We start from the raw sequence: 22,710 nt of genomic DNA, 5'->3' as shown, positions 1-22,710 counted from the left end.
TTCTAGATCTTGCTTAGATCATGTGTCCACCTGTCTAGGGAGATAGGGTGGATAGAGCCATGTGATTGGCGGCCTTGGCAAGTTGTAGAGGGTCATTTCCTTTCAGAAATTATGCTGGACAGAAAATGAAGCTGAGTGTGAAAGTAGCAATCCAGGGGCACCTGGGTGGCTCAGTTAAGCATCTGACTCTTGATTTCGGCTCAGATCATGATCTTACGGTTTATGTGTTGGAGCCCTACATTGGTCTCCACACTGACAGTATCGAGCCTGCTTGGGATTCTCCCTCTCTCCCTCTCTCTTTCTCTGTCCCTGCCCTGCTCACGTGCACACTCTCTCAAAATAAGTAAACTTAAAAAAAAAACAAACAAAACAGACAGTAGCAGTCCTGTCCCTGCACTCTTACCAATTTAACAGTGAGTTTTATCTGTTTTTAATTTTATCTATTTTTTAAGTGTGTGACTATTTCATGAGTAATTCTCATTGGAAAAGATCCTAACAATTCAGAATTGTATTATACAAGACAAAATGTGAAAACTCCCTTTATATTTCCCTACATCCTTCCTTATTCCTTCATTCTTTCCTCCAGGGGAACACTGTGAACAATTGTATTCTTGAAAGCCCCTCAGTATGTTTGTATAGTAGTATATGTACCTACATACATTTTTAAAATATGTGAAATGGATCACACTCTATGTATCATTGAGCTACTCATCTTTTTCATTTTAGTATGTGCACTGCCAAAGCAAGCATTTGTCTTTTTCATTTTAATGGTGTGTCTTAGAGAGCTTTCCTTTGTAGTACCTTTGCTTTTTATGGAGGTGCCATAAATTACTTAAATTACTGCTACTATTGATTACAAATTGTATTCATTTATGTCACACTAACAATAAAGTGATGGCTTTCCTTTTTTTAATTTAGTATTTTTATTTCCTGCTTAATTAAAAGATCTAGGGATCTATATATTGTGTGACATCACAGCATCATGCCAAAGCACTGTTACAAATTCTGTCATGGTGTTTGGGGTTGGATTGTGAGTTTTTCTAGGTTGATGTTTTGGTTTTTTTTTTTCAACTTGTGATAAGGTACATATAACAAACATCTTAACCATTTTTAAGTGTAGTTTAGTGATATTACATACATTCACATTGTTGTGCAATCATCACCACCATCTATCCCCATCTTCTTTCATCTTCTAGAACTGAAACTCTGTGCTTATTTAATATTTGAGTCCTTGCTTTCAGTTCTTTTAGGTGTATACCCAGAAGTAGAATTGCTGGATTCTATGGCAATTATATTTTTTATTTTTTGAGTACTCACCATACTGTTTTCCATAGCATCTGCACCATTTTTACGTTCTCATCAACAATGCACAAGGGTTCCAATTTCTCTGAGTCCTCACCGACATAGTTGTTTTAAACACGTATATGTACCTTAGAATGCATTAGTAACAGCTAATAACAAGCACTACCTACTTACTAGGCATTTTGTAGATGGGTCATTTGTGAAACTTGGGATCTTAAGTGACTTCAGTCACACATCTTATAGAAGGTAGGACAGATTCATTATTCAAGCAGTCACCCTCCAGAACTTGGGCTCTTAACCATTCCATTATTATTGCCTCCCAGAAGTGGACTATTACCAAGTCAAAGGATATGTATTTTTTAAACTTTAAACTGCCAAATTACCTTTCAAAAAGACTCACACATTAGCCCCATTAACAGCATAAAAGAATGCCCATCTATGCCCTCCAAATCCTTGTCAACATGTGAAATTAATCCTTTTTAATTTCTGCCAAGTCAGTGGCAAAAATGGTCTTTTTTAGACCATTGTGGTTTTTCTTAACTTTTAAAAAACGTTTTCATTATTTATTTTTGAGAGAGAGAGAGAGAGTTAGGGGGCCAGAGAGAGAGGGAGACACAGAATCTGAAGCAGGTTCCAGGCTGTGAGCTGTCAGCACAGAACCCAACGTGGGGCTTGAACTCACAAACCATGAGATCATAACCTGAGCCAAAGTCAGACGCTTAAATGGCTGAGCAACCCAGGTGCCCCAAAAGATTTTTGTTTTAATTTGTTTCCCTGTTGCTGTTGATTTTGAGATACTTGTATATGTTCATGGACCATTTCAATCTTTCTTGAATTGACATATTAGTAATGCTACGTGGCTGTATTAGTTTCCTATTGCCGCTGTAACAAATTACCATAAATTTAGTAGCTTAAAACAACACAAAGTTACCATCTTACATTTCTGGAGGTTAGAAGTCTAAAATGGGTCAGCAGATCAGTATTCCTCTGGGGTCTCTAGGGAAGAGTCCATTTTTTGTCTTTCACACCTTCTACAGGCCACCTGCATGCAGTTCTTGGCTTAAGGCCCATTTCTTCACATTTTATCACATCCCGTCTCATTGATCTATCTACCTGCCTCCTTGGAAGGACCCTTTCCCCCACATAGCTGATTTTCCCAGTGATTATCATAAACAGTCAGTGTTTTTCCCATTGTTTTGAAATGCTCCATTAATCCAATACTTGATTTCATTCTAATCCAGTATCAGTGTTACAGGATTTTAATTACTATAGTTGTTTATTATATCTTACTCCTTAGAGGCCAAGTTCCCAATTATTTCTCTTTTTAAAAAAATCTTGGCTGTTTTAGCTAATTTTCTTTTCTTAGATATTACTGGACAGGTTCTACAAAATATCCTGTTGATTTTGATTGAGATGATTTTGAATGTATATAGATTACTTTCTGGAAAATAGACACGTTTACAGTTTTGATTTTTCCTATCTAGGAATAGCTTTTCTTTTTGTTTGTTAAAGCATCACATATTTTTCAATTTTGTATTATTACTGTAAATTCATTGTATTTTATCAATTATATTTTTTATTGGTTATTGCTAGTCTGTAGAAATACTTTTATAATTGGTTGTTTTTCTCAAAATTTCTGGGTAAAATTAGCCACTTTGTAATGGTGACAAATCTGGTTCTTTTTCTTGCCTTAAATTATCATCTAAGACTGTCAGTACAACTTTGAAAAGTACCATAAAACTGTTTTACTGTAATGAAGATCTTCTGATTTGTAGAACTATGTATGTAATATTTCTATGGGTTTCTAGTAGATATCTTTAAGTTAAGTTTTTTCCTAGTTTATCAAGGATTTCTATCCCAAATGCATCTTGAGTTTTGTCTGACATTTTCATAATTTTTGTGTTCTTTTCTTCTGTACATATATTTAGTAATGAATGACAGTAATAGATTTATTTTTGTTTGGCTTATCCTTTTATAAAAATTTGCTTGTGAATGTTACTCGGTAATTTTACATAAAGCTCATTGAAAAGACAGACTAATAGACAGTCTAAACCAATGGTTTTCTATTGGTTGTTTGTATGTGCATTGTATACATGTGTGTGTCTTTCTTCTCAGCCTTGGAAGTCAGGGTTAAGCCAGTGATCTCAAAGTGGAGACCTTTTGCAATTCTTAGGATGTACTGGAACATTTATAAAAAGAAAGCTATCCAATAACCCTTCTTTGAAAATGTAGTAGCACTTGACCTGAAAACTGTCTGGACTTTTGTTGCCTTTTTTAGGATATGGATTTTCAATTTTTTAATCTCCATTACTGTTACATCGTTACAGGATTTTTTTTTTAATTTATTTTCCTAAAGCCTTATCTTATTCATCTTTTACAAATAATTAACTTTTGATTTGGAGTTTAAAATTCTTATTCCTTCTGTTTTTGTTTTTAGCTCTTTATTTAATAACAGCTTTTGTTTTATAATTGGTATAGTCAAGGTTACAAATATTTCTCTTGGGTGAAACTGAGTGTCACAGATTTTAACATGTAATGCACTCATTTCTAAATACTTTGAAATTTTAAATTTCATTTCCTCTTTAAATCAAGATAGCAGCATGACTCATAATAGCCAAAAAATGGAAACAACCCAAATGTCCATCAACTGATGACTGGATAAATGAAATGTGTTTATCCATATAATGGAATATTATTCATCCATAAGAAGTAATGAAGAACTGCTACATCCTACAACATGGGATGAACCTTGAAAACATGCTATGTGAAAGAAGTCAGAGAAGACCATATATTGAGTGGTTCCACTTACATGAAGTGTCCAAAATAGGCAAATTCTTAGAGACAGAAAGTAGATTAATGGCTTTCAGAGTCTAAGGGAAAGGTGTAATGGTGAGTTACTGCTAATGGGATTAGTGTTTTTTGTGGGAGTCATGAAAATGTCCTAAATTTAGATTGTGATGAGATTGTACAGCTCTGTGAATATACTAAAACCACTGATTTATATGCTTTAGATTGGTGAATTTATGGCATGTGAATTCTATCTCACTGAAGAAATTAAAAATAATTCTAGGACAGTTTTTTTCAAGCCAACCTGCTAGGAGGTTATAAACCAATTTAGTGGGTTACTAATAGACTTGGTTAAAAAAAAAAAAAAAAGGCAGGGGATGGGAAGTTCACGTAGTTCATTCATGTAAATATGTAAGTTCCTTAAATGTTTAAGTAAAAACTCATAAGTAGCATATTCTTCATGGCAATTATCGATATATAGTATTTGCTCACAAAGACAGTAAGTTTTTGTTTGGCACTTTGTTTTTACTATATATTTGGGTGATTAGTGATTGGGGTGAAGGATGGTTAGGAATGAGAATTATACCAGGAATGGAATCTGAATTGAAAGGATCCTTAGAAATGGCAGCAGGGGGCACCTGGTTGGCTCAGTTAGTTAAGCGTCCGCCTCTTGGTTTCGGCAACTGTCACACTTTTCCAGTACTTTCTGCCTTCTTCATAGATTTTTGCCTTGGCTTCATTCTGTATTCTGGCCAAGTATATTCTTATTTCTAACATTATTGCTCTTTTGATCAGGTTACAAATTATTTGACTCTTTTGAAATCATACTGCTATTAAAATTTTATCTGTTGTCTGTTTCAATTTATTCGAGATTTTGTAAATGTACTGGGTTAAATTTTATATGCTTTAAAGTGCTGACATAATTTCTTTCTTCTGAACATGAATAGCAAATATTTGAGACATGAAGTGTAGGTATAAAGAGTTTAAAGGCACAGACTGAAATTATTTTAGAACTCTCCTTTTTTTTGTTCCAGGAAGAGTGGGTTTCAGTTCCTAATATTAATAAGCTGAAATTTCTTTCTGTAACATTTCTTCTGATTTTTTTTTTCTCTTAACACCCATCATCAATAAAAGTTAACAGTGATTCTGAATTCTTTAATCATGTCATCATCCTCATTATCTATTAGTAACTGTCTCTGTTTCCTCAAAATTTCTTTTTTTGTTTTTTTGTTTTTTGTCTTTTTATGACAGAGACTTTTTTCGGTTGTTTGATATTCCTTGAGGGACATCATATGTAAAAAGTATGGGATTAGTAAAACATCGGCAGTTTGAGAAAGCCAAGATGATGCAAGGATCAGAAGGAAACTTAAAACTATAAATAGTATCCTTAAGGTAAAAGATTACAGTGCATCATTGAAACTGTTCAGGAGTCTGTAAAAAAGGAACATTAAGAGCAAAAAAGGGGCACCTGGCTGGCTCAGCTGGTAGAGCTTAAGCTTCTTTTTTGTTTGTTTAATTTTTTTAAAACGTTTATTTCTTTTTTGAGAGATAAGAGAGCATGAGCAGGGGAGGAGCAGAGAGAGAGGGAGTCAGAATCTGAAGCAGGCTCCAGGCTCTGAGCTGTCAGCACAGATCTCAGCATGGGGCTCGAACTCACGAACTGCGAGATCATGACCTGAGCTGAAGTTGGACACTTAACCGACTGAGCCACCCAGGCGCCCCTAGAGCATATGATTCTTGATCTCAGGGTCATGAGTTCAAACCCCACAGAGTTTACTTTAATAAAAAAAACAAAAAAAGACCAAAGTTTAGGAAATTAAAAATATGGTAGAAATGTAACAGACAACACAAGTTAGAAGGATAAGTGTTGAAAATAGAACAACAAGATCTAAAGAGATAGAAAATGTAAGGAAATTAATGTAGTAAGCCAGAGGGTCCCGCATCTGGGGGGAAAAAAAAGAGTTCCAGAGAGAATAGACAGAGGATTAAATTCACATTGAAATATAGGAAACTTTCTCAGAACTAAATGAATCTCTACTTTGTAAGTACTGATACAGAAAGTACTTAGCAAGTTAGATTTTCAAAAAGCCATTCAGGAAATTTCAGAATATGGGAATTAAAGAGCAAATTCTTGGGGTGCCCGGATGGCTCAGTTGGTTGAGCATCTGACTTTGGCTCAGGTCATGATCTCTCATCCATGGGTTCGAGCCCCACATCGGGCTCTATGCTGACAGCTCAGAGCCTAGAGCCTGCTTTGAATTCTGTGTCTCCCTCTCTCTCTGCCCTTCCCCTGCTTGCATTCTGTCTCTGTCTTTCAAAAAAATAAAATTAAAAACGTTTAAAAAATAAAATTTAAAAAAATAGAAAATTCTTTAAAAATAAGATTTCTTCCTTCCAGGGAGAAAAAACAATCCCTGTTTGGAGACTCAGAAATGGGAAGGCATTGATTGGATTTGTCAGCACCACTGAAAGCTAGAAGGCAACGGAGCATTTATTTTTTACTCAGACTGGCAGTCAAGAGTGAGGATAAAATAATAGGAGAGATCTTAATAAATTTACCTCCCATGCACTCATTCTTCAGAAATTACCAATAATATGCACTATGGAAATGAAGACGTAAATCAAGACAGAGGAAGACTCTGGGACTGAAGGAACAGGACATCTGCCACAGAGAGATGACTGAACATTAAGACGTTCTCTATTTGAAATTAATGCTTATATATAAATTTAGCATATTTTTAAAATGATATTTAAAAGTTAAAGTAGGATTTTTTTCTTAGGTGATCTCTTTCTGTATTGTTTTAGAATAAGAAGAGAGTTTCTTCTGTGTCAACACATGTCTCAGGGTAGAGTCTTGCATTTCTCATTGTGACTTGCAGTCTATAATTCAATCATAAATCCTTTAACTGGGAATGCTATTTAATGTACAGTTTTATAACTAAAAACTTCTGTTCACAAATGTATTTGCTTCCAAGAATATTCAAATCTTTAAAAAACAATTTTTAACATAACGAATCCCATGATATTTGTAGAATTCTAATATTCCAGCATTTTTATGTCTGGTTTTCACTTATACCTCAGCACTTTTCAAATTTTTCACAATTTTCGTTCTTCTTAAAATCATATAGTAATTTTTGTTCGTTTGTTTTTTGCTTTTTGTTTTTGTTTTTAAGTAGGCTCCACTTCCAGTGTGGAGCCCACTGCAAGGCTTGAACTCATGACCTTGAGATCAGGAATCAGACACTTACTTATCTGACTGAGCCAACCAGGCACCCCAGTCAAATTGTAATTTTAATTGTAACAGGCAACAAGTTTGAAATTAGAGATCTGTTGTAGAAATTCATTTTGATCTGAATTTTAGGAATATTCATTCAGACTCATTATTTCTATCTAGGAAGTTGGGCCGGGTAGTTCTTAATTAAGTTTTCCAAAGACACGTTTTCACTAAAAATGAACACATGGAATCATGTAGTTTTATAGCTGCTCTGTGTTCCTGGAAGACCAAAAGTGTCAAGAAGTGAGGTAGGTTGGAAAGGTCACCAAAAATCTAATCTGAATCATTAAGTGTTGCTTGCCAAGGTATGTCTTCTGTCTCAATAGCCCATGTAACTGGTTTTGCTATTAAAATTTTTTTGTTGTTGGGGCACCTGGGTGGCTCAGTCGGTTAAGCATCTGACTTCAGCTCGGGTCATGATCTCATGGTTCATGAGTTCTAGCCCTGTGTCAGGCTCTGACAGCTCAGAGCTTGGAGCCTGCTTTGGGTTCTGTGTCTCCCTTGCTCTCTGCCCCTCCCCTGCTCATTCTCTGTCTCTCAAAAATAAATAATAAACATTAAGAAACTTTTTTACTACGTGGCAATGAGAAAGAATGAAATATGGCCCTTTGTAGCAACGTGGATGGAACTGGAGAGTGTGATGCTAAGTGAAATAAGCCATACAGAGAAAGACAGATACCATATGGTTTCACTCTTATGTGGATCCTGAGAAACTTAACAGAAACCCATGGGGGAGGGGAAGGAAAAAAAAAAAAAAGAGGTTAGAGTGGGAGAGAGCCAAAGCATAAGAGACTCTTAAAAACTGAGAACAAACTGAGGATTGATGGGGGGGTGGGAGGGGGGGGGGTGGGTGATGGGTATTGAGGAGGACACCTTTTGGGATGAGCGCTGGGTGTTGTATGGAAACCAATTTGATAATAAATTTCATATATTGAAAAAAAATAAAAATTAAAATTAAAAAAAACTTTTTAATAATGAAAAACATAAATTTTTTTTTTGTTGTTTTGAAAAGAGAATCTGATGAAACAGATTGATAAAAAGGTAAATAAAATATTGAAAATGGGGGTTAAAATTCCTTTTCCTGCAGCTACTGGAAGGAATGTTTTGTACCTTGCTTATTTTGTTTAAAGCTTTATTATTTATTTATTATTTATTATTATTAGCAGGCAGCTAATAAGTGTCAGCCTGAGTGTAAATCTAAGTCTTTTTGCCTCCGAACCTTTCAGTGCACAGAAATTTTGATATAACTAATTGATTGGCATGTAGAGGAAGGAATTAGTAAAATTTTTTAAATTTTTAATGAGAGACCATTTTTACCTATCAAAGAAGCTAAGTTTTCCAAACCTGGTAATACTTAAGTACCAGAAGCCCATATATGTGAGGAGATATAATTCAGTTACAACCCCTTTAGAAAAGTCTTAAATAATAATCCTAAAAGCCAGTTATGGCCACAGACTGGAAAGAAGTAGTTTAAAATGTTAATTTGTTCAGAGTAGCAGTGTTTTAAAACAAAGTAATTATTTTCCAATTTTTCAATATTTATCATGTTATTTTTATAAATAGGGAGAATGTTTTTATCCTTACCTGGTAGTTTAACTTTAGGGAAATAATTCTAAATGCAGAATAAAGATTATCCAAAAATTACTCATTGGCTTTATTTTTAGTGGTAAAAAATTAGAAACAAGGTTAAATGTCCAGCTGAGTGAGCAGAACGTGCCAAAGTAAGTGGTGATATGTCTAAGGGAAATATGTGGATTTAAGAGATTGCATAGGAATAAAGAGAAAAGTTTATAATAGGAAAAGCAGGATACAAATTTGTATAGTGTGTGATTATAGATACATATTTTCATAAAAATACAGGAAAATATTGAAAGAAAATGTAATTTTATTGGCAATTTTCTTTGGATATTGAGTCTCAAGTAATTTTTTCCCTTTGTACTTGTGTTTCCCAGATTTTATTTAATCATGTACTGACTTTTTATATAAAAAGTATTATTTTCCTAACATAAGGTAAAGTGATAGTTAATATTTTCGTAGGCCACCACTAGATAGTGTTCTGTTTATATTATCTGTTAAGTGGGGAGACATTTTGATAATGCCATTTTCTTAATGTCCTATTTTATTCTGTCTGTATGGAATGAACATGTTTGTGTTTCTTAGATCTGAAACTCAGCACCGAGGCTCTGCTCCCCACTCGGAAAGTGATCTACCAGAGCAGGAAGAGGAGATTCTGGGATCTGATGATGATGAGCAGGAAGATCCCAATGATTATTGTAAAGGTAAGGCCTTTGATAAGGACACACCAAGTAAGACATGACTCATGAGTATATGCAATTTCTCACTTGAATGTTGGGTCTGTCAGTGTAAGCTGTTTTGATGCTTTCTGCTTATCGCATCCTTTTCTCTAAGTATAAGAAATAATATTTCCTCTCAGTTCAATTTAATTTATTAAAACTTGATTTTATGTTAAATCTGTTTTTACCTTTCTTTCTCCTTCAAAATGATAGTGCATATTTACCTTAGAAAATTTCCGAAATATATTAAAAAGAAAATAAAAACTGTCTGTGATGCTGTATCACCCAGAAATAACCAATGATGAGATTTGGTATACAGGCTTTTCAAAAAACCTTTTCATTACTTTTTTCTCATAGTAATGCTTGCTAAGGTAAGTTAAACTGGAATTATAGATACTTAAACTGTGTCATAAAGTTGCCTGATAGCTTTTTTGCTTCTTTATTAGACTTTCTACGATTCTGGGTGGCAAGTTACAACAGAATGTATCTTACCATCTAGGAGAACATAGTTTGTGTTATTCTCAGCAAGCAAAGATACATGTAAAAATACCTTGATTCCTGCCACTGTTGGCAGCCTTTTCAGGCCTTCCTGGTTTTTATTTTGTTTAAGGGAGCAAACTCTCTATTTTCCCTTTCTTTCTTTCTTTCTTTCTTTTCTTTTTCTTTTTCTTTCTCTTTCTTTCTTTCTTTCTTTTAATGTTAAATAAATGGAATTCTTTTTTTTTTTTTTAAGTTTAAGGGTTTTTTTTGTTTTGTTTTTTTTTTTTTTTTTTTTGAGAGAGAGAGCATGCACAAGCAAGGAAGGGGCAGACAGGGAGAGAGAGAGAGAGAGAGAGAGAGAGAGAGAGAGAGAGAGAGAGAAAAGTCAGTGCAGAGCCAGACATGGGGCTCGAACTCCTGAACTGAGGTCATGAGATCATGACCTGAACTGAAATCAAGAGTCAGACACTTAACTGAGCCACCCAGGTGCTCCTAAATAGATGGAATTCATTAATCTCCTTCATAAAAGAACATCCTGAGACTGAAACTATAAATATGTTTTATTTTAAACATTCATATATTTAGATAAATCTATTGGATTATTGAGGGGCAAGAATATTGTGATATGTAACCTTGTTTTTGTTTGACAGTGACTTATTTTTTTAAGTAGCTATTGGTTCAACAAAGCATCACTTGCTTACTCTAAATCATTAGTCTTACTTGCGAAGATGTTTTTCTGTAACATGAGTTTAGTAGGTGGCTGTGTGTGTCAGACTTACAATTTTCTTCTCAATTTGTTACATAGAGAAACCATTTTTATTTGATAAACTGTGTATAGATGTTGAAAATGGATTATGAGATACCTTTTCCTTCTTACTGCTTAAGTGACTGTTTCCCCCCTGTTGTTTCTTCCAGGAGGTTATCATCTTGTGAAAATCGGAGATCTATTCAATGGGAGATATCACGTGATCCGAAAGTTGGGCTGGGGACACTTTTCAACAGTGTGGTTATCATGGGATATTCAGTAAGTTGTAGTGGTCCTGCAAAAGAATTAGTTAAGTGATGCCTAAGTGTTTTTGTCTGATTTTCCAGAGATGACCTAGCCTTCAGTCTAGCTCTAGACCAATTTCTTGGTCAGAATTTTGTTGTTGATAATCTTTATATTCTTGGGCAAATTTGTCTTTTCCTCTGGTGAAGAAGCATGTTAGGGGCAAAATTAGTGTCCATAAGGCACTTGGAACTCAGAAACTCAAACATTACAAAAACTCCATAAAAGTATGGTATGTAAATTCATAGGGTTTTGTTTTGTTTTGTTTGTCTTTTACTGGATTTAAATTTTTAGATGATGTCCTGGACCAACCTATGTGAAATTATTTTCTTATATTTTGTTTTGATAAGAGATTCGCTCGACTGTACAGTCCAAAATTTTTCCTATATAAAAATCACAGGTAATTAACATTGGAGGTTTACCTACAAGTGTATGGTCTGTCTTTGATGGGACAGTATTTGAGATCTGTGCACTTTATTTATTTTTTTATCAGTTCGGTTTCACCCAAGTATTTCTTTTGGCTTCTTATAGGAAAGTGTTACAGCTTTTAACCTTTGAGGTTTTGACATGCAGATATGTAAAATACTTCTGGTTTAATGGGGTTTTCCCCCTTATTTATTCCCATTTCATGGTTTTACTTGGATTCAAGGAGACATTGAGAAGGTAGACTTTAACTTAGAGAAAATGTATGGTGACTGACATTACCCAAAAACGGATTTTCTTCCTCCTGTAAATGAAATCTGGCCAGTTAGTGCCATCCATTAACAGGTACACGTGATCCCATAGAAATAGCCTGTGTTTAAGTACAGGGAGACGTGGAATCCGTATTTGTACTTTTATTGCCTCCTAGTTATGACTGAATCTTACCTTCCTAAAGTAAGGACAGGGCATTCGTCTTAACTGCCTGTGTTTGCTTCTTAGGGGGAAGAAGTTTGTGGCAATGAAAGTAGTTAAAAGTGCTGAACATTATACTGAAACAGCACTAGATGAAATCCGGTTGCTGAAATCAGTGAGTATGAGATCATATGTGTGAACTGCAAAGCATCATAAAGTTATATTAAATTAAGACATAAAGTTCCAATATCCTTAAAGAGGTAGAGGAAGATGAAGTATACTTTCTGTGCATGTGGTACTGGAAGTGGTGGAATACGCTGTGATGGGAATTTTCTGTATGTAAACACTGAAAAAAACTTTCAAACAAACAAAAATGTTTATTGAGCATGTTTTATTTGCCAGACAGCACCAAAAAATGTTTTACTTTCCTACTATGGTTAAAAGTTGTGTGAATAAGTTTATAACATCTGTTTTAAAATGTTATAAACTATATATAATATAAAATAAGCATTTTATTAATTCCCTTAATATCTGAAAACGTAAGTAAATTTTATTTAAAAAACTTCTGGGTTTTGCTAGAAATTAGGAAGCTGTCATTGTAGTAGAAGGAGCTTAAACTCCAAAAACCTGGGCTTTAAGACCAGCCCTAGTCTAGTATATCCTCCCTCTCATCACTTCATTTCTTCTGAGCCTTAGTGTTTTCATTTGTAAAATGAGCATGTTAGACCCGGCGAGCTCTAAGAGAGTAATTTTCAAAGTGCCAGTCTGACAAGATAAGGAGCTTGTGCCCCAAAATAAATCAATGTACTGTTTGCTTCCTTCATTGAGAAAGGTTTTTTATGGGGCGGAGAAGGTCAGCTGAATGAACAGTGTGATGAATGTTGTGGTTGGTTTACATCCTGTAAAGTCTCCTTAATTCCTCATGGCCTGATAACCAGTGATTAATTTGGGAGGTACACTTTTAGTAGAAAAATGGTTGAATTAGAGCAACAGTCTATGTTGGTGGTATTTCCTTTTGTTAACTGTTTATTTCTTTGTCTATTTGAGCTATTAAAATTTTAGTATGTTTTTCTCATAGATTTGTACGAGGCCTTTCTTGGGAGTAATTAATCCATTGTTACATGTGCTGCGGGTATTCCCTCCCCAACTATTTGGATTATTTCCATGCTTCTCCTTTTGCTAAATACTGTCTTTCTCACTTCAGGTTCGTAACTCAGACCCTAATGATCCGAATAGAGAAATGGTTGTTCAGCTACTAGATGACTTTAAAATATCAGGAGTTAATGGAACACGTATCCTTTTAAGAACCTGTTTGAAAATAAATCATGAAATAACCTATCTCTAAGAAAGGAACCAGATTTAATAAATAGCATTCATCTCTTTCCTCAAGGCAAAGTACAAGCAAACTACTTAGTTTTATTGTAAGCTTCTGAACATAGATGTGAATCATGTTTATCTTTATATGTTATGATTTTTCAGAGTATTGCTTTAGGCTTTTTCCCCTTTACAGGCAAATTAAACCAACAAAAACTTGTTTGGTTTTTTTAATGTTTGTTTATTTTTGAGAGAGAGCGAGACAGAGTGCAAATGGGAGAGGGACAGAGAGAGAAGAGAGGGAGACACAGAAATCGGAAGCAGGCTCCAGGCTCTGACCTGTCAACACAGAGCCTGACATGGGGCTCGAACTCAAGAACTGTGACATATGACTGAAGTCACATGCTTAACCAGCTCAACCACCCAGGCGCCCCAAAAGAAAACCTTTTTTAAAAAATAGCCTTGTATTAGTAAAGGTTCTATAAGTTTTATCAATTAGCACAGAAATTTTAGTGGAAGTAATTTTTCATGATAAACACTGGGTAAAGAAAAATTTAACACATTTTATTATCTCCCAGCCTTCAACAGGGAAGAGGCTGTGCATGGGTTATGCTTAGAATCTAAACAGGTATGTGATCACATTCTGTCGTGATGAAAAAACTGACTTGTTTAATGTTTTTATCTGGATTCTTAGAATTTTTAGAGTTGGAAGGAACCTTAGCTGATTTTTCTCTTACGTAAGTTCATATCAGAGTGACATACACCGAGTTAATTAAGAGGCGTTGCAACAGCCATGCTTATGAGGACCTGTCAGATTTTTCAGAATAAAAGATGTAGAATCTCACTTGGATTGGAGAGTCTAAAACTACCTGTTCATAAACTATTTAAAAATGTAAAAGGAAAGACATTTCATACCTCTCATTTCTCCTATACCTCTGCATATTTAGCTTCTGTTAACACACATTATTAATTGCCAGTTATGGCCTTTATTAAGGAGGTGGGCTACATATGGTTCTGTATTATGTGGACTATGGTAAGAGATTTGAACAGAGAAGCAAGAAGAGAGAATAAGAGAACAGGTGATAATGTGAAAAGATTTTTATCTGTCATTCTGAATTCAGTTGTAAGTTACTCCCTTTGAGAAGTACAAATCACATACCCCTGATCTCTGAAGGAGACTGCTCCAAGAATCATCCATTTTAAAACAGGGTCTTGTGTCTATTGCAGTCACTTTGTAGACGGTTTACTCTGTGTGTATATGCGTTTTGTTTTAACTGTTGAAATCTTAGTGGATTTGAATTTCAAGTTCCAAGATGCTTTCCGGATGTTACCAGATGGTTTCTCTGTACTTTTACGCACTGAGTCCCTGTTTTATTTATTTCTCTTTGTCCTTAGCCCGTTTTCTCTCTGCCCTTCCTCCTACTTGTCTCCCAGCTGTCTTGGCTACTGCATTATTTGCTGCTACTAGAGATTGACAAGGATAAAATTCAGAATGCTGAGTTAAGGGTTAATGGGTTGCTATTCTCCTGCCCCTCATCTCTGCTTACCACACAGACATGCCTGCATGGAGCTGTGTATCTGTATTTTTCTTTGCATCTGAGCGTCTCCAGAGCACTGCCCTTTCTCATACTGAAATATAAGGGCCCTGAACTGGAAAGTTAATCATGTAGACTTCGGGATACTTGGTTCATTCTACTTCCCTGAGTAGTAAGGAGAGAGGAATGATTAAAGAGGGTCAGCGAGTCTGTATATACTATTGACATTATCCAATGAGTATCAGTTATGGTCATCTATGTGACCTGCTATGTCTTTAGGATACTTCTTTTTTCTAGTATGGATTTTCCTTCTTTCCCTAGCTCCTCTTACTTAAATCTAACTCTTCTTAGTTTTCAGCCCTCTTTTTTTTTTTTTTTTTTTACACCATCTCCTCAAGAAACTTTTTCATGTATCCTTTTTTCCAGTTTTTTTGTTTGTTTGTTTGTTTCTTAAGTTTTTAAATATTCGGTCTTTTTTATATCACTGCTTACAAATTAAAATACCATTGTCCGGGTTGCCTGGGTGACTCAGTCGGTTGAACGTCCGACTTAGGCTCAGGTGCTGATCTTATGGTTCGTGGGTTCAAGCCCCACATCTGGCTCTGTGCTGAACACTTGCCCAGAGCCTGGAAGTCTGCTTCAGATTCTGTGTCCCTTTCTCTCCCTGCCCTTCCCCTGCTCACACTGTGTCTCACTCTGTCATCTAAATAAATGTCAAAACAAAACAAAAAAAACATTGTCATGGGTGCCTGGGTTGCTCAGTCAGTTGAGGGTCCAACTCTTGATTTCTAATCGGTCATGATCCTGAGGTCATGGGATTAAGCCCCACATAGGGCTCTGCACTGAGTGTCAAACCTGCTTGGAATTCTCTGTCTCTCTCTCTCTCTCTCTTTTTCTTTCTCTCTTTCTCTCTTTCCCTCTCCCTCCATCCCTCTCCCTGGCTTGTTTGTTCTCTGTCTCTCTCACTCAAAAAATACATATACCATTGTCAAATTGTAATACTTCTCTCAACAAATCAAAGATTGAAACTAGGGGGTGCCTGGGGTGGCTCAGTTGGTTAAGCCTTTGACCCTTGATCTCAGCTCAGGTCTTGATCATCTCAGAGTTGTGAGTTCAAGCCCTGTGTTGGGCTCTTCACTGGGCCTAAAGCCTACTTAAAATAATAAAATAAAAAGATTGAAACTAGGAACATAAGAGAATAATTTAAAAATCTGTTTTTCTGGATTTTTTTTAAAGCAGTCTACATTTTTAAAAATCCTGATTTGGATTTTGTATATACAAAAGTAGAGTAGTTTAATGAATGTCCACAAACCCATTACCCACTTTAGGAGTTACCAACTCATCACCAATCTTATTTTGTCTCTACCTCCTACTAATTTTGTGGCCAACCTTAGATACATTATTTTATCCATAATAATTTTAAAGCTTATTTCTTTATTTTGAGAGAAAGAGGAAGAGAGAGAGCGAGCACGAGCAGGGGAGGGGGACAGAGAGAATCCCAAGCAGGCTTTGCACTGTCAGTGCAGACCTGATGCGAGGCTCAAACCCACGAACCTTGAGATCGTGACCTGAGCCGAAGTTGGATACTTACTGGACCGAGCTACCCAGGTGCCCCCATAACTGCATTTTTAAAAATGTTTTCAGCTTGACCGGTGGCATCCTCTTGAGGTCAAGACATGTTCCTCTTGACGTATTCCATTACTGTTGTCACAGCAAGGTTTCCGGGTTCACACAGGATTTGGCCATTTCTTTAAGGAGCCCAGGTTTTCCTTCAGTAAAGAATCTTATTTAAAGGAAGAGTCTGGGCACTAGGTCATTATGACATATGTATAGCTCAACTTTCCCATATGTAGAAACTTCTAGAGGTACAAGAGAGCAACATCTTACTACTAAGTCCCAGCAGTACCCTGCACACTACTGGCTCAAAGAATTATTCCTGCTGTGATGATTGGGATGTGTGTACGTAATGAGAACACACGGTGGCACTAGAATCAAGATCAGTTTTGTGAACTACAGAGCATAAAGCAAGTCAGTTTCCTACTTTTAAAAACTGTTGGCATTCACATTTTTTTAGGTTAAGTTTTGCTACATTATCTCCTGCAGTTAAAGCAGAAGTTATTTTTCCTTGCTTTGAGGCTGTGAGAGTAAAAGTTGCTACCCTGGACATTAGTTTTTACATCAGGGAAAAGGCAACAACTTAAGCCTAGTGTGTTTCACTTTTACTACTCAGTGTTTTAATGTGCATAGTTTTATCGATAACCAGCCCCCCCCCCCCAGAGTTTTCCATTTCTTGGATGTTTTGAGTAACTAAAGCATTAAACAATCTTTGGAATTCAGAATATTAACAGCTAGATATTTTTTTAGTCATATTCTATAACTTTTTTACTAAAAGAACAATACAGTAACAATTTCATTGGGATGGGACACATTTTATCTTGCTTCTTTCTTCTTTTGTGCTTCCTTTTTCCTTCCTTAACAAATTCCTAGATATCTGCATGGTGTTTGAAGTTTTAGGGCATCATCTGCTCAAGTGGATCATCAAGTCCAATTATCAAGGGCTCCCACTGCCTTGTGTCAAAAAAATTATTCAACAAGTATGTATCTTAGTATTTTCTCTGTGGTGATTGTTTTATATTCTTAAAGTGTCAGGAGTTTTCTATATCCAATAGAGTTTTTATTTTAAAAACTAGGGATTTTTTTAATTGCTAAAATTAAGTGTTTTATTCAGTCCCTAGTGTTTATTCTGTGTTTAAATGTTTTAGCAATAACCCATTTCTCCCAGATTCATCTCCTATAATAGTCATTAGAGGGCAAGCTGTGTTCAGTGACTGATTTTGAAAATTTGAAAGTTCTGGTTGCAAATATTGGTTATGTATTAATAGAAAATTGCTATGTCAAATTATTACTGTCTATATAACATTCAAGGGCATTTTCTAATATTTTAAATAACTCTCAATATATAGTAAAGAAGTTCACTCTCAGGCAAATATTAATACTTCAAGGGGCAAATAATTTGTTTGGATAATGTGTTTTTGTGGAAAGAGCTCCAAACTAGGAATCAAAAGACCTCAGTTCTTTATCAACAAGGAAATGTGAATTAAGAGATATCTAAATCTCTTTCATCACCCAAATTTTAACACTCAAAGGGCATATTGACTTTTATTCTTGGTCTTTGTGTACTTCTTTAAATACCTCCAAATAGAATTAGCTTTTTAACACTTGAAACTTTTTATTATAAATAAACACTGACCTTTGTTCATAGTTTACAAGTAATCTTTCTGGGGAAGTTTCTTTGTGCTTTATTAAAAATGCTTTATTCTCTGTTGAAAACTACCATATTGTTTTTATATCTTTATTTTTTTAAATGTTGTATTGTGATTTCTTCCTTCTCCAGAAAGACTTGTATTCTGTGTTTGCAAGTCTACTGCTCTATTCCCATCCAGGTGTTACAGGGTCTGGATTATTTACACACCAAGTGCCGTATCATCCACACTGACATTAAACCAGAAAACATCTTGTTGTCAGTGAATGAGCAGTACATCCGAAGATTGGCTGCAGAAGCAACAGAGTGGCAGCGATCTGGAGCTCCTCCACCCTCTGGATCTGCGGGTATGTTTTCTTTGAGGACTTTGGTCTCATTAGAAGTTAAGAGAAGTTCCTAGTTTTGTTCTATTACCAGTAGTTAAGTAAGGCACCACGCATTCCTTTAACGATAATATATGGTAAGTATTTATGTGTAAGAAATAATCTCAGCCTTCAAAAGACTTTTTTAATTCTCAGTATCACTCTCCTGTAGAAAGAAGTCTAGAGATTGTGTCTTCTGGGTACAGATATTTTGTATACTTTAAAAGCTAATTCATGTTCTTGTTTTAAAATGTTTTCCCTTGTGATTCAGTGGCCATTTTTTATGTGTTTACCTCTTACCATGACAATACATGCTTGCTTATAGACCAGTGATCTGTGCAGGGGCAAGATAACTTTGCTATCAAGAACTTGAGTTTAGGCATTGGAGTGGACAGACCTGGTTTGAGTCCTGGGCTTCATCATTGGCTTGGGTGCCCTGAGCGAGTTCTTGACTTCCTTTTCCCTCTTGGCAGGAGTTCTTAGGATTAGTTCCATGTGAAAGCATTTAGTAGGGTGCCACACAGTATTATGTGCTAATTAAATGATGACTATGATTATGATGATTTTTTTGCCATTTGGGGTATAGATTTTAATATTAGCAGTTTTATTATATTTGAGGAACTTTTAGTTTTGAGGAAATTTAAGCTGAATTATCAGTTAACATAGGCTTTCTTTAAAAAGATAGACTAAAGAAGGGGGAAATGAGAAGTTAATTGATGGGCGTAGAGTTTCATTTTTCCAAAATGGAAAAGTTCCAGTAATATTGCACAACAATGTGAATATAATTAACACTATTGAACTGTACACTTAAGAATAGTTAAGAGGGAAATTTTACCTTGTGTGGCTTCTTAAAAAAATTTTTTTTTTTTAATAATATTTTTGAGAGAGAGAGTGTGAGCTGGGGAGGGGCAGAGAGAGGGAGACACAGAATCTGAAGCAGGCTCCAGGCTCCGAGCGGTCAGCACAGAGCTGGATGTGGGGCTCGAACCCATGAACCGTGAGATCATGACCTGAGCCAAAGTCAGACACTTAACTAAGCCACCCACGTACCCCTTTCAAAAAAATTTTTAAGATTCTACCTCCCACCTAAGCTAAACTAATATCCATAACATGCTGTATAACTCTAGCTCTTGGTGCTGTGCTCCTTTTAAAACAGACCAGTGCCAAGGGGAAGAATTAGAGATGGGAGTCCTGGATGGGGGTAAGGGGGTAGGTAGTTGCCTGTCATTTTCTATTTTAAACATACATGGGAATGAGATTTTTGCAGTAGTAATAATGGAAAACCAGAAATGGGGACTTGGATTTTATCTGGAGAAGAATTTAATTTATTTAAGCTTATTTTAAGTTTGTCAACTTTTATATGCATTATTTTTTTTAAAAATGGTACTTCTACCAAAGTTGCTTTATAACAGCAGTGTCCTTGACAGCATAAACTTATGTTGCCTGCCAAATACCAGGATTCTTACTTGATTTTCTTTTCTTTTCAGTCAGTACTGCGCCCCAGCCTAAACCAGTAAGTATAAGGTGTTTCTATGTTTAATTCTGATCTGTGGGCAGTGGGTAGGGATTTTTCTGTTAGAGATCACGGTTTGTTTAGAGTTTGAAAAACAAAGAAAATATTCCTGCGCTTCTATAATTTTTTCCAATAAATTCCCATGCATCTTTAACAAGTTTGTACTGGTGAGGCTTCTACGGACTTGAGTGTGCCTGAGAGTAAGCCAGCCCCACGGACTGATCAGAGGACCAAGATTTATTGTTAATTTTGTTTTTATTTGGTTTCATAAGAGTATCCACATTGTTTACGTTAATGAGAAACTTAAGTGCTATGTTAGGGAAAGAGTGAAATTTAATTAGGAAATATTAAAGTTAACAGTTATCTCCAACTGGGGGTAATGGATTAGCCACCTGAAGGCTTTATCTGTTTGTAATCTCCGCCCAGGCTGACAAAATGTCAAAGAATAAGAAGAAGAAATTGAAGAAGAAGCAGAAGCGCCAGGCAGAATTACTAGAGAAGCGAATGCAGGAAATTGAGGAAATGGAGAAAGAGTCGGGCCCTGGGCAAAAAAGACCAAACAAGCAAGAAGAATCAGAGAGTCCTGTTGAAAGACCCTTGAAAGAGAACCCACCTAATAAAATGACCCAAGAAAAACTTGGTATAAATAGAGCATACACAAAAATTTACTTTAACATTAATTTATCATTGTTCTATAATATAGTGGTTTCATGCATAAAACACATCTCTGGGGGTGTCCTTATACAGTAAGAGTACAGAACTTTCATAAATGGTAGGCAGGTAATATTCAAATGTAATTTCTGACTTTTCTATGGAAATGCAACATAGACTTCATTTTGCAATTGAGTAAGGATAAGAAGATCTTTGTCCTTCCATAAATAGGTTTTAGATGTTCAGTCATGTTTTTATGTCACCCTGTATAAGTTCTAGAAAACGTTTTAATCTTATGGAGAAATTTTTTTGTTCTTTCACTCATACACATACACATACATCCTTTTTGTCTGTTTGTTCCTTAGAAGAGTCAAGTACCATTAACCAGGATCAGACACATATGGAACGTGGTGTAGAGGGTGGTGCAGCAGAGATTAATTGCAATGGAGTAATTGAAATCGTTAATTATACTGAGAACAATAATAAAGAAACATTGAGGCTTAAAGAGGATCTACATAATGCTAATGACTGTGATGTCCAAAATTTGAAGCAGGAACCTAGTTTCCTAAGCTCCCAAAATGGAGACAGCAGCACATCTCAAGAAACAGACTCTTGTACACCTATAACCTCTGAGGTGTCAGATACCATGATGTGCCAGTCTTCACCAAATGTAGACCAGTCATTCAGTGAACAGGACATCAGCCAGCTTCAAGAAAGCATTCGGGCAGAGATACCCTGTGAAGATGAGCAAGAACAAGAACAAAATGGACCATTGGACAACAAAGGTACCTGTGCAGACATACTTCCCCAGTACCCTTCCCTGAATAGCATGTTCATGAATTTCTAAACTTACAGTACCATTGTTTTTATGCATAAAGCTTTATGGCAGGCACCAGGTTACCTTCCGTGTGTAAATTTTTAGCTAATTTTGAACTGTATTGGTCAATGTAGTGGATGCACAGCATTTTGTTGCCCTGAAGGCAGAGGTAGGTTTTAATTCCATAAACTGAGCATGTTGTTCTTTTTATCTTAGAAAATTTAGAGTGTAGGTTGCCAGTCAAGGGCCCGAGTATATTACTTCAGAGAGTTTTATTAGTCTTTGGGTATTTCTGTGTTCACTAACCAGTGTTACTGATGATGCCTATTGTCTATAGGAAAATCCACTGCTGGAAATTTTCTTGTTAATCCCCTTGAGCCAAAAAATGCAGAAAAGCTCCAGGTGAAAATTGCCGATCTTGGAAATGCCTGCTGGGTGGTAAGTTAAACTTCTCTTAGTGCTGTGTGGTGTTTGTTTGAATTTTTTTTTTAATGTTTATTTTTGAGAGAGAGAAAAACAGAGCATGAGCGGGAGAGGGGCAGAGACAGAGGGAGACACAGAATCCAAAGCAGGCTCCAGGCTCTGAGCTCTCAGCTGTCAGCCCAGAGCCTGACATGGGGCTTGAATTCACGAACCGTGAGATCATGACCTGAGCCAAAGTTGGACTCTTAATCGACTGAGCCACCCAGGTGCCTCCTTAATGCTATGTTTTGAATAGCATTGACTAGACTATTTTGAATAGTGACTATGAGTGAATGAGAATTTGGACTTTAATTGTGCTAAGGAAGAAAATATCTGTAGTTCTGTACCCAGGTTGCCAGTTAACATTTTGGTGCATATTTTTTCACTTTTTTCTTAACCTTTTATTACAGAAAAGTTCAAATATATTTACAAAAGTAGAGAGAATGGTATAATAAAACAGTCTCCACTCCCACTCCAGGTACCTGTCACCCCGATTCAGTAATGTTCACTACTGGCCAATCTTGTTTTATCTGAATTTTTACCCACTTTCAGACTCACAACCCTTACGTTCATACTTCCCCCTTATTTTCAAAATTGGCATCTAACTTATTAATTGTAACCTTTGAATGCACCTAACATATTTTGGACACTTTTCTTTGTTAACCAGATATTTGCATCAAATTCAGTTGGTTGTGTAGTTTTCCCTAATGTACTGTAGTTTCTACACATCTTTGATAGCTCTTTGTGGTGAGCATCTTCGCTCTTCAATCTTTTT

General features: G+C 35.8%; 1 protein-coding gene across 1 annotated transcript in view; it reads left to right on the top strand.

Moving 5' to 3' along the window:
• Positions 1-22,710, top strand: part of SRPK1 (SRSF protein kinase 1) — a 79,339-nt gene that overhangs the window by 37,123 nt on the left and 19,506 nt on the right. The window contains 10 exon segments of the mRNA XM_042986202.1: positions 9,524-9,642; positions 11,053-11,161; positions 12,107-12,194; positions 13,224-13,311; positions 17,356-17,462; positions 18,312-18,477; positions 19,980-20,005; positions 20,432-20,645; positions 21,022-21,441; positions 21,811-21,911. Coding sequence (XP_042842136.1) covers positions 9,524-9,642; positions 11,053-11,161; positions 12,107-12,194; positions 13,224-13,311; positions 17,356-17,462; positions 18,312-18,477; positions 19,980-20,005; positions 20,432-20,645; positions 21,022-21,441; positions 21,811-21,911 — 1,438 coding nt within the window.

Source organism: Panthera tigris, chromosome B2, assembly GCF_018350195.1.
Source record: "Panthera tigris isolate Pti1 chromosome B2, P.tigris_Pti1_mat1.1, whole genome shotgun sequence".
NCBI classification, from domain to species: domain Eukaryota; kingdom Metazoa; phylum Chordata; class Mammalia; order Carnivora; family Felidae; genus Panthera; species Panthera tigris.
The sequence above is the reverse complement of the archived record's forward strand: the minus strand, read 5'-3'. Positions and strand labels throughout refer to the sequence as shown.